At 41.1% G+C, this 13152-nt stretch overlaps 1 protein-coding gene across 1 annotated transcript in view; it reads left to right on the plus strand.

Moving 5' to 3' along the window:
* The window catches only part of LOC126394275 (RING-type E3 ubiquitin-protein ligase PPIL2-like), a 32924-nt gene that overhangs the window by 4339 nt on the left and 15433 nt on the right, over positions 1-13152 (plus strand). Inside the window, exons 3-4 of the mRNA XM_050050989.1 lie at positions 3948-4037; positions 9329-9362. Coding sequence (XP_049906946.1) covers positions 3948-4037; positions 9329-9362 — 124 coding nt within the window. The remainder of the gene's footprint in view (positions 1-3947; positions 4038-9328; positions 9363-13152) is intronic.

A 13152-nucleotide genomic window follows, 5' to 3' on the forward strand; every position in this document is an offset into this window, starting at 1 on the left:
CAGGCTTATTTTACACAGTGCCAGTCAGTCAAAATGAGCTCCTGTCAGTGTTTGTTTTAGTAATGATTTACAAGAAAGTTTTTATGACCCCGGATGTACCTTCAGCAAATCCAGATGTCTGTTTTTTACAGCAACAAACAGAGCTTTGTAGCAGACTGCTGAGCCTGACTTCTAGCTGTATAGATTCGTGACGCCGCCTCAGGCAACAGTTGAACTCTACTTCGTTGCAGACTTGTGCGTAAAACACACTTTCTAACAGGTCAGACAGAGTTATAAATGTGGGACTCTGTTTGTTTATGTGAATGCAAAGCTGTCAGCTCTTCCTGGAAGTTGAAATATAAGCTGCCTCTCTGTAGCTGTCCAGAGTCTTCTGAGACTCCCATCACTAAAGGAGGCTGTGAACAAAGACGTTGGCGTCAAATGGCTGTGTCATCCCTCCTCTGTTGTTTAGCCCCTTAACATTAGAGTCACAGTTTACCTCCCAGTCAGCACTGGACTGTTGTTAGTCAGTCTTTACAGAGATATTTCTGTATATTTTCTGTGTTTATACGCAGTCGTTTCCTGTATATATTTACAAAGATTGTCAACTGTAATGAGGTATGAAGGGATGTCATGATTTTAACACCTGTGGCCATCATGTGGCCTTGTTTATACAGCATTTATTAATCTGTGGTAGATTAAATCCGCCAGAAAGACAAATAATGTTTAAAATTATCAGGCACATGAACTCTGATGGCTTGTTATATAGGTTCTGACCATATTCTGTGCAAACATGTCGGGCTAAAAAGATGAGAAATCAAGTTTTTAACCTTGTCACCATATGGTGTTTTTTAATATGCTACAGGATATATCATGAGTGAATTTCCGCCTTGGAACTGCAGTGTACCAATGACAGTCTCAAAAACTCAGACTCAGACAGCCAGGGTTTGTTACCTCACAAACCATCCCGTCATCTTGTAGGATGGGGCTTTCTGTTTCATTAGCGTAACGCTATGTTGAAATGAGGGGTATAAGAAATGCCAGGTACAGCTACATATCAATATTTTGCAGGCTAGGTTTAATTTCAGTTTGTCAGAGGTGGTTTTTATCTAACATTAATTTACTTGATCTACAGAACCCTTATTAGCAGTTTGGTAAGAAAGTCAAGTCTGTTGCCATGGCGTTTCTAATGTTGTAAATAGATGAAGCGAGCGGCTGTGGGGTGAGTTGATACAGAGGCGGGGCTAATTTGCTTATTCTTCGATGATAAATGGAGCGCATTTAAAGTGCTTGTCTATCTAAGTGATCAATTAAAGTGATTTAAAAGCCCAAGCACCATTCACCCATTCACACACACACATTCATACAAGGTGCCACCTGCTTATCTTAGCATTCACACTTACTGGCACACTTAGCAATTTGGACACATACTGTAGACTGCCAGGGCCAGGGACAGATTGGTAGGCGACCACTCTACATCTTTGCCCCATACTAAATGAGGCAGAGGTGTGGGGTTACATTTAAGCCATTTATAAGGCATGAAAAAAACTTCTGTAGATGTAATTTTAAAGAACAGAGAACACTTTATTGCCCCTCGGGGACAAATAAAATGTTTTGAATTGAATTGAATTGAAGTTTTTAGGCGTTTAATCAACGGCAGGAGAGGAAACCTAAGATTGCTGTAGAGTCTTATTTGCTTATTGAATAACCACTGAACAAAGACCCATTTGGTTTTTTGACATAAAGTCAAATGTGTTTTATTTGAGCATGTTGACATGTAACCGCATAAATGAGCAAGTACTGTATCTAAATACACATACATGCAGTTTGATCGTAATATGCTCTTTTTCCTTTTTTTCTAAACATATACTGGACAGTAACAACTGAGAAAACATGTATACAAATGCATACATATGCACAGAACATACATGCATACATACACACATACTATAAAATGAACATAAAAATACAATTAAAATAATAATAGTAATAATTCTAATAATAAAAAACACCCCACCAGCCCTACCCTTCCGTCACAATGGTGATTTTAGGTCACAGAAGTAAGGTAATGAATAAGTGGTGACCAAACCGTATCAAAAATTTGGTGCAGTTTCTTTGCAATAATGACACTATAAGATAGGAAACATTGCTGTGTGTTGCTTAATTTTCTGTCATCATCAGACATTCCTGGAATAATAATGAGTGGTTCTGGTTCTCGCTGAATTTTAAGTATTTTAGATATTAGTTTGATGATCCAGTAGGTCTTCACTTTGGGACATAGAGCGAAACTTTGGAGTCGTGAGTCGTGCTTTTTGACTTAAAGCAGCTGTGCGGAACTTTCCGTTTTCGTTGATTATAGCGCCCCTTTTGGTCGAAGCGGTGTGACACCCACAGCCTGGTGTCGAAAAATTCCGACTGCAGCCTTTGGCTTCATTCGACTGCATCTCTTCATCTCGACTGCAACTGGCAATTACCGCATGCATTTGTTTTGGAGAGCAAGAGGAAAATCATAAATGTTCTGGTGTAGCTCTGAATTTCTTATAAACTGAGGACAACTGCCTGCTGTGTATTTGTGTTCATGGTCACAGTCACAGATAATTTTGTGGCGTTTGTTGTAACGTTACTAGACAAAAGCGGTTCACATCAGCTAACGTTACATTTAGCTTGCTTATAACTTCCATGTCGTCATATATTGAAGTGAAACAACGTCTAACAAGTTGCGGTATATTCTCTAAATAAAAACAAAAATTACATACCTGTCGATTAGGAAAAGGGCCAACTCGGGATCAGTTTTAAAACCTTTCAAATCTCTCAGCTCTCTCCACTTGGTGAATGCCCGACCGAGGTTTACACGCGTTTGGGCTCGAGCCCTATCACTGTCCCGTTTAGCCTTCTTCTGTTCTTCTGTTCTTTTTCTTTTAGATGGTGCTCCTTCTTTATCCGCCGTGACATCGAAAGTACAACCAAGTCCTTATAGATACATCTGGTAAAACTGTTATGTGTTCAGCAATGTCCATTGCGTACCGCTTACTCAAAGAACACTCTCTGTAAACACGGCCCTTCTTCTTCTTCTCTCAATTTATTGGCGGATCGCAAACAACTTCCAGGTGCATACCACCACCTACTGTACAAGAGTGTGCAATGTGTCCGAAATCATTCACTACTCCCTACTACATGCCATTTAGCCTGTTTCTTAAATCCTACTTGTAAACACGGCTCCTTCTTCTTCTATGGTTTAATGGCTGCGGGCTGCTGTGGGCGTACAGACTTACTTCTGCCTCCAGATGCCGTATTCTGGTTTGCTGACTTCCGCTGTGTCCGACCCGACCGAGGCTACGCTAAATAGCCATATAGAGAAAGGCTTTTTTGTCGCTGTTGGGTTCAAATAAATATGCGGATCTTCAAGGGGGGGTGATACGAGGATACGAGGTGATACGAACTAGGGACAGTTTTATGAATGGAAACACCCATTTGTTGTGATCTGTGGCTGTGTTGCAAACATGCCCCATTCTAAAAGAAATGCTTTATCTATGTATATTATGTATACCATCAGATGATATCAGGCGAGTCTGTTTTAAAGTGAAGAGGCATCAGACGGGTATTCACATTCCCCATCCACTCTATCTAAACCTAACAAGGTTGAGTGTGTGATTGTTGATGTATTTTTGGCAAACAACACATCACTTTCAGAAGACTCGGCAGTGATGTCTGACAACAATCTGCGTCTGTGCTTTTGTTTTGGCTGTGTTCACAACGCTACTTACTAATTTTACAACTCAGCACAGATTCCAGTAGGCTTATAGAGCAGCTGATATTATTGGCTGTGGAGAGCCCATTCAGTATGTTAAAACTGGAATTGTGTGAATAAATAGCTGAGAATAGTTAGGAAAAAATATCTTATTTACTTAGTTTAACTGTGGGTGTTTTTTCTAAAAAAAACAAAACAAACTCTGATCTCTTTCCTCCAGGTTCCCAAAGCTGGAGAGAATTTCATCCGTCTGTGTAAGAAAGGCTACTATGATGGGACCGTCTTTCACAGATCCATCCGGAATTTTATGGTAAGGGTTTTGACCAGATGATAAAATGCTCTTCTGCGGGTTTGCTTACCTCCACCACAGCCACCAGTGTACTTTTAAATGGCTTTGGCACACTCTCATTTCCACAATGGCAGGTTTAGAGCCAAAATAAAATGCCACCTTTGGCTTTGATTGTTGGTTTGGACAGATTATATTGGGTTAAACAGGAATGAGTGGGATGTTGTAACAGGTTCTTTGCACATAAAAAAAGATCTAATCCCAGCAATTTTGTGATTAGGTTGTAATTTTTTTTGTGTGTCGATAGGGACTGTCCCTTTACTGAAAATGTCACTGGTTAAATTCTAGAAACGGGCCTCTATGTTATCAAAGCGCTAACGTGTTGTCACATAAAGGTGGGTGAATTAGGACTCCTAGTCAGTGATTATCCTGAAGTTAACATTCACCATCACAAAAGAATAACTGAGCTCAGATGCTCCTTAAACTCCTCTGTGCCACTGCAGCAGCGCCCAGAGCTCCCCGCCTGTCCGCCAGCAAACACCAACCAGTGGGAACTCAAATTCTCCTGGAGTATTTTGGTAAAAGGAAACTCAATAAAATAGCTTACAGTGGCTTAGGCTATACAACAACTTACCTCAGCCAGACTGCCAGACGCCGCTCTGGATCAACAGGATCCTGGTAGTTGGTCTTTTGCCTCCTCAGATGAGGCGCTAGCATCCCCAGAAGGACCTCAAACTGTCCCACCAAAATCCAGAAATATGTGTGGAACCGGCTGTGGTAAAGCTTCAGCTCCCATATGAGGTGATGAAAGTCTTTTTCTCTACATTGTAAAATGGAATGAACCAAAAATCTCCTCTTGTTTTGTCAAGTGAGGAAGAGGAAAAGGTTATCATCACTGGATAATGTTAAATCCATCGTTTGTTTGTTTTTTCTGAGAAATGAGCTGGCGCCAATCTGTTTAAAGGCCCAGACACACCAAACCAACATCAAATAACTAGTGGTGACAAAGACCGACTGTTGCGTCACCTCACTTCGCCTGTGTCTTGACTAAAAATCAGAACTTGAATACTACATGGCTACCGCAATGACTACAGCCAACAGCCAGCTAGCACGTACGTTCTGCGCTGGCATGAGAGGAAATAACTCTTTGTACCAGCAGGTGGCGGTAGTTTGTGTTCATCATTCAAAAAAGGGAAACCGATATGCCGAAAGGGACGGATTCATGACACTGATTAGCCAGTTAGCACATTAACAACTCAACCCCATGTTGAAAGAACAAAAGATATTTACCATGCGCTAGCAAACAATAACAAAAAACATTACGAAACATTTCTGCAGAAGAGCTCAATGGCTAAAAAAAATTGTTTGTTTCAATCTTGAAACAAATTAGATTAGCCAATTAGAAACCCCTTTTACACTGCCTGTTTAAGGCAGGAATATTGCACTGTTATTCTGTACGATCACGGAATGGAGGTACAGAGTTGTCTTGCCTTTGAGCCAGGAACGGAGGCAATAACGGTGCAGAAACGATCCCTCATAAACAGGACAGTTGGCAGGATGAGATCATGGGCAGCACGGTTGTGACATTTTGATGATGTGTTATGCGACCCATTGCAGGAGATTTAAAAAGTAGCTGTTAGCAGTTAGCGGCTAACTCAAAGAGGAAGAACAGTAGCCAAAATTGTCCACAAATTAGGAAAACAATAATGTCTGGAAACTCCTCACCCTCCAAGCAGAGGTCGAGATCAGCTGCCATATAACAGGGACAGTAAAGGCAGATGCTGATGGGTGACATGGAATGCCCGTCACACCTCTTTTGGTTCTGTGATGCTGGCACACTATCTACAATTACACACGAGAATGGAGTGATGTCGCTGCTGTTTGGTTGTGTGTAAAAATGCAAAGGCTATACAAAGAGGGGACTTCATAGCGTCCCTATAGTGTGATCTCTGTATAAAAAGGGTTGGAGGGATTTAACTCTCCACCGGAAGCCGCCAGGTGCGACGCCAGTTCAACATGCTGAGTTGTCCAAAAAGCTGTGGACAAAGGCTGACTAGTGCCAATAGTATGGGACATACCACAAAAACTAAGGCAACAAACATTAGCCCTTTTTAAACAGGAATTGTGCAAATTTGCAGGAAAGCCCAATCAGTCTTTTTTCAGCATTGGCAGTATCAAAACAAAATCGGGGAGTGCAGCAAAATGCCGCCTACCTACTTCTGTTTATGCGCCTTTTTTGGGGCAATAGGGGGCGTGAGCAAGTAACAAAACGTGTAGCTCAGCGTGTGATGTAAACAATGATGCAGGAGGGAAGCCGCGGCTGGTCAGTCCTTTGGCGATTCTCTTGTAAGTCGGCCCGTCCTTCATCGTCCCCGTCATCTGACGGTTAATGTCCTCTTCGTTTGCGAGGGCAAGAAGGGCGCACAATTCCTTGTCTCCCCAGTTGCTCATCTTTACAGTGTCCGTCAGGTTTGCGTTTCCCTCTTGCTACTAGCTGCTCGCTAATTCCCGCTATCAGCTGTTTCCTGTTTATCCACCGCCAGTGGGTCGCACGTGCAGCATCATCAACAACTCCTCCCACAAGTCTTCAACAGCCCCTCCCGTTGCGGAAGACCGCCTTGGTCTTTTTAAACTAAAAGGGTTCCGCCAATATGACTGCCCCTATGAGGCGGGCACCTCGGATCAACTCACCAATTAGCTCTGTGTGTCTAAACGCTCGCAGCTTGCCGGCAAAACGGCCCAACATTCGCGGAAAATCTGGCAGTGTAAAAGGGGCTATTAACCGACAGCCAGTTGGTCTGGTGTGTCAGGACCCATACCTTTTTATTGAAAAAGTGTAGCAGCTGTCCCATTTTGCATTGCTGCCGGTATAAATAGTTTTGATGCAAATATTTGTGAACTATTTGCCCTTTACTATGACATCTTATATGAATCTAAGTGATTAAAGTTTGTGTCATGAAAAATCAGGCTAAACTAGATTTAGATGGGTTTCTCTTTCACCACATCCCTGTCTTAAACTATACGCCACTTCCTGACTGAGTGGCTTTAATCCGAAATATTAATGAAAACCCAACCATGCTGTGATTTAGTGTCATTATCTCATATTTTGTTGAACTAATAATGTTTTAGTGTTTGCTGTTTCAGAGATGAGCAAACACAGCCTTTTCCTCCAACTGAATCTTCTTAACCAAGACTGAGAATTTGAAATACAGGTCTCTGATCAGCCGCTCGTCTGTGTATTTCAGAGCTGCAGCTCCCATAATTAAAGTGGCTCTGAGTGGACATCTGGTCTCGAGGGGACCCTTACCTTTTTTTATTCGGTCCCATGGTTTTCATACACTGAGGCAAGCTGTGAATTGTTTATCCGTAATTACTGTGCCACTTACGCCTTCGACTTATCCTCCGCAGCTGAAAGGGACAGGAGGGTGGCCTCAGAGAGAATAATTTCATAGCAACAAACACTTTTAAAGTGGTGTGTTAATGGGAACGGAGTCGTGGCCCTCACTTCCCCTTTTAAAGCAGTTTATCAGGACCCTGCGAGTGAACCAAACATCCTGAGATGACACTTCCAAAAAATTTGACAGTTTTACTTTGAACCTGAGGGGTAGCAGTCTTGATGGGCCTCTCATGTTTCAAACACTGAGAGGGATTGTTCACGCCGATATGATGCAACGGTTATCCACGTGAGTTTGCTCAAGTACCACATTATAGTGCAGTCTTGCAGTTTCTTTAAACCTGCTGTCTCTATTCAGTCAGGAAACATAAAGGCGTTCGTCGGCTTTGATTCACGTCTGCTGAAACAAACTAAAAATATCACCTAAAGCACATTTCTTTTCAGGTGATGTAGCTTGACATGGAAATGATAGAACTAGACTGCTTTTTGTTTTGTTTTTAGGCTTTTTAAAGTATTTGAATTAGAACTGGGCAGTATATTGTTATTATATAGATATTGAGATATGAGACTAGATATCGCCATTGATTTTGGATATGTTAGTTTTAAAGGCTGTGTTACAATAAAGTGATGTAATTACATACATACATTAATTATGAAAGATCTCATTGTGTAAATATTTTGTGAAAGCACCAGTAGTGAGCCCCACAGTATCGATGGATGCAATATCAATATCGAGGTAACTGCTCAAAAATATTGTGATATTTGTTTGCTCTCCAATAAATTATGTTTTAAGACTGGACTCTGGTGGTCTCTTAGGTGGACGGTATGTCAGAGTCTCTCGCTCGATGGTAACAAAATGCTCCATTGGGGCTCACAAGAATGTCCGTACACCTTGAATAATAATAATAATACAGCTAATTGACTGATATGTTTAATAGTATGTAACTGTGATCTGAGTAGCTCACCTTGCTGTTAAGGATAAGTGCTACACGGTGAGTTAGCGTTAGTTAGCTTACATGATTGCACAAGAATTTATGAGTAACAGCCTGTCATCAATGGTGTCATCATTTGTTTTAATGAATGGGCATATTTATCTTTGCTAATCCTATATTGGATTCATCTCAATGTGTATTTTGAGATGTATTTTAATTTTTAGAAATAATCAAATGAATTAAGACAAATTAAATTACCGGTATCAAACAATAATTTGGCATCCCCCCCTGCAGTAATGCTCTACAGGGGGCACGGACCTCCTGTTGAAGACCCAGGCTTTAAAATGGTAGACTATAGTAGATACTCAAAATAAGCTGTTGTGGCTGTTTGTGCTATGAGGGAGTAAATTAAGACTTCCAATAAAAAAAAAGTGCTGCCATAAATGTCAGACTTGTCCCAGATGAAGATATTGTTCTTTGTGTTTTTGCTTTTTCCATTTGTTGTTGTTGTATGAGGCCGGCGACACACTTTCAAACCAAAACGCAGAAAATAATCTTCGCACAAAGTAGTATTTTGCCAGCCCTTTGCGCACTGTGTCCATGTGTGTTGTTGCTCAGTAACACTACAGGGACCCACTCCTCAAAACGTCACTCGACAGCAGCACGAGTGGTCAAAAGCCCCAGTGTGTCTTTAAACAAGACGTCCAAAGAAATGCACAGAGCAGTTCTCCACTATATAAACAAGAATAGGAAAGTTGAGCCTTAACAATGAACAATAGAGGCCTGTATCCTTTGTCAGTGACTCCTAGTGCTTACAAGAACAAGGTTGGATGTGTGACAAATGGAAATACTGTAAGGTTAAATTAAAGACTTATTAGAGCACTTTACAGGAATGAGACATTTTCCTGTTATAAGTAACAGGAGCAGCTCTTCTAATGTGCAGCAGCTAACGTCACCCAAACCTAACAGAGTTTCATTTTGTTTTCCAGATTCAAGGAGGGGACCCCACTGGCACCGGCACAGGTAAGATGAGGACTGCACTTAAACCACATTTGGAATTACATAACACGTCTTTGTTGAATTATTAATAGCTCCTTTTTGGAAGCTTTGCGTAAATACCGCTTGCAACTCAAGATGCAAGTCAAGAGTGTTACTAAATATACTTTGTGAAGGCACATGGGAGCACTGACGACATTTCTGCACACACACACACAAAAATACAGAGAGATGGTGTAGATGGAAGAAGGCTGAGTGTAAAGTACAAAATAGGGGTGTGGTGAACAACCAATCAAGCAGCATTTGGTATAATTTTCCTGCTTTAAAAGCCAGTTTAAAAGGCAGCGGAGTGTAATTGAGAGGGAGGCTTGCTCATACAGTTAATTCCCTGCCTTCATGTCGTCTGTGCTGCTCCGAGGGTTCGCAGTACAAAGTGTGCTTTGTGTCTGTGGGCGTCTCTGAACACGATGCAAAATGTGTCCACCATGACAGATTTATGAAGGTGCAGAATTCCTGGCCAGTGGGTAAAAATTCTCCTCATCACTTGGACTGAACAACATGTGCACACAACTCATGAACAGACCTTTAACTGGATTTTAAAGGTGGATTTCTCCTCAGTGTTTAACAGTCCTGTATAGGGTTGCAAAGCTTCAGTAAACTTTTTAGGGAATTTTCCAAGGAAGGTTAAGCTGAGGGATTTTTTTTTTTCACAACTTCAATGTGAAAATGTGTTTTATAGTGAACTTATTTTAGGGGAACATATACATAGAAGTACTCGGTCTATGGTAGGGGCGGTATTGAAGATAACCGTCATATTTTAAAAAATGATGATATCGTGTAAATAATCCAGCGCTTCTTAAATTATTTCCATTTCTTTCTGCTCTTGCTTTGTCTCCCTCTCCACCTCCCCACACTCATATTTTGAGTTTAATTAATTTGCCAAAAAAGAGACAAAACACACAATAAACAAAGTTAAAGATGAATTTGACTGATAGCTTCATAAATATTTTTTTCCAAATTTTCTGGGGGGCATCCCAGCTGACATTGGGCAAGAGCTACAGATCGCCAGATTATCACAGGGCTGACATGTAGAGACAGACAACCATCCACGCTCACATTCACACCTACAGCCAATTTAGAGTCACCAATTAACCTGCATCTCTTTGGGCTGTGGGAGGAAGCTGGAGCACCTGGAGGAAACATGCTGACTCCACACAGAAGGTTCCCCCACCTCGGGTTTGAATCAGGAACCCTCTTGCTGTGAGGCGACAATGCTAATCACTGTACCACCATGCCGCCGTGAACATGTAGTGAAAACAATATATCATACCAGCCCTAGTCTATGGCATGTTTTAGTTAATAAAAGTATGCCCAGGGTCGCAAAGGTTTGGGAAATTTCTGTAAATTTTCCAAGAGAAGTTAAAGTGTGTCAGATTTAGGGGGATTTAGTGGCACCTAGTGGTGAGGATCGAAGATTGCAACCAGCTGAAACTTCTCCCGGTTAGGATTCTTTTGTTGTTCATTGTTTAGGAGGTTTTTACCAGGAGTTGAACTATCCCCTCTTGTTCTCTCCAAACCACACAGACTAGTTTATTTAAACCAGTAAAAACATTGAACGAAGCAGTTTCACGTTTTTACCAGAAACTGAATTACCTGCAGGTCTCTTCCTCTCCACTGAATAAAGCAGTTTCACATTAAAGAAAATAAGTGTTTTTCTGACAGTGCTCATCATGGAGGGCAGCTAATTTCGTTGTCCAACGTGGAAACACAAATGGCCCTATCTTGAGCCAGTCTCTGCTTTGTCTGTTGTGGGCTACTGTAGAAACATGGCAGTGTGACATGGCAGACTCCCTGGACGAGGACACAGTGCCTCTGTAGAAACAAACAATTTATTCTAAGGTAATGAAAACATAGGTGATTGTACTCTGAAGAAAACATACTATTATATTATACTCCATTTCTGCCTGTATATCCCCCTCATTTCTACACGCTGGACCTTTTAAGCTTGGGAATTTTTCAGAGAAAAAAAGAAGAGTTTCAATATAAAAATCGTACCTTTTAAATAGTGAACTTATTTGGAGGGGAGTCATGGGGAATATAGTAGATGCAGTAGTTGTCTAGTTACTCAATGTAATCTTGTGTAATATTAAGAAGAAAGCAGGCAGCTGCCATGAAGCTTTGGACTAATGTCACTCATTTTCTTGTTTACCTTCTGTCTGTTTGAAAAATCTCGTGTGCAGACAACAGCTGAGGCGACACATTTCATCTTTTGTTTGATATTCTGCTTTTTGAAGAGGTAATATGTCTGTTCACATGCAGAGATAAAGGTTAAAGACAAGCTGCAGGAGCATTTGAGAAAAAAAATAGCATTTAATTTAGAGACAATCAAACATTTGTGTGTTTTTATGCAGGGAATTGAGATAGCAAAAAAAAAAAAAAAAGATATTGAACCATGATGTAATACTCTCCTGACACTTGAATCTTTGAGATTTAAGTGTCAAGAAAATCCCACGAAAATTGCCCACACATTTTGAGTGAATCCCTCTCACACACATCCATCCAGCAGACTGCTCACTGTAGCGTTAACACTTTCCACGAGTTCAGAAGAGCCTCATTTATCTAAAACCCCTTCACAACCAGACGCTTTGGAGAGAGAAATGTTTTAAACATTGACTTGTAAATGAAATCCCAGAGACGCGTTCAAAATATGAAACGAGGAGCACACGCTCACATATTTTAAAATGCCCAAATAATGCGTTCATTAGCAGAGATGCTTCTCAGCTGTCAGACAGCAGTTTCCAGTTAACCCTGGCCAAAGTGTGTGCTTCTAGTGTTTGTGTAATTCAAGTGGATTTTCAAATGAACATCAGAGAGAATGCAGTTTGATTTATTGCTTAACTCTTTGGTGAGAATTAATTTCCCTCCTCATCCTCCTCTCTCGCCCTCCCTTCATTTATGATCCAGTCTAAAATGTCAGAGAGTTGATAAATTATGTAGAAATGTCACAAGGGGAAGTTGACGGCTGCAGAAAACCTCTAAAGAGTTGATTGGTTGGTAGCATGCATCCACACCACAGCATAAACACACACATTCTGTACCTATACGTGCGCACACTGTTTCCTGCACGTACACCAGCTGGCAGGACAGTGAAACACACCTCAGGGCGACAAATCCTCTTCCCCCTGTCGGGAGCCAATAAGCTCCTGCAGTGCGTATTCCTGTATACTCATCATGATGATTCTTAATGATGAAGTCAGTCTGAATTAATGATTCACAGCTGAAGGCTCTCAACATGGCTCCGTGTTCAAGGGCAAATAGGCATCATGAAAATACATGGTGCCTTATTTCTGTTTCTCTAACGGTGCAGTCATTTGAATAGATGCTACGGGTAGAGCCAGCTCTTTGTGTCGTTCTCTTACAAACTGTATACATTTCAACAGGTTCGCTTTTTTTTTTCAATATAAAGATGTAATGTTGTGCATTGGAGCTGAAAATTAAAGACTGTATGAACTCCATCTTAGCCGTTTACCACCCAAAGTGCACTCATTTTTGTTTACATACATTAAATCCCAGATGGAGCAATTAAATGACGGATTAACACTGTGAACTGTCGGCAAACTTCTGCCCGAAAATGCCTTTAAAATGATTTTCTCAAAAGAAAAACAGCCCTGCCCTGCCGGCAACATAAATCTCTGAAGATGCTGGAATTGATTTTTATGGACAAGAAGTGAGAAGTGTTTGTCCAACTGTGTTTAAAGTTCCCCGTCCTCTTCACAAGGATGTTTTTGTTCATACATTAAAGGTGCCCTGTGGAGTG

The sequence above is a fragment of the Epinephelus moara genome, chromosome 8 (genome assembly GCF_006386435.1).
Source record: "Epinephelus moara isolate mb chromosome 8, YSFRI_EMoa_1.0, whole genome shotgun sequence".
NCBI lineage: Eukaryota > Metazoa > Chordata > Actinopteri > Perciformes > Serranidae > Epinephelus > Epinephelus moara.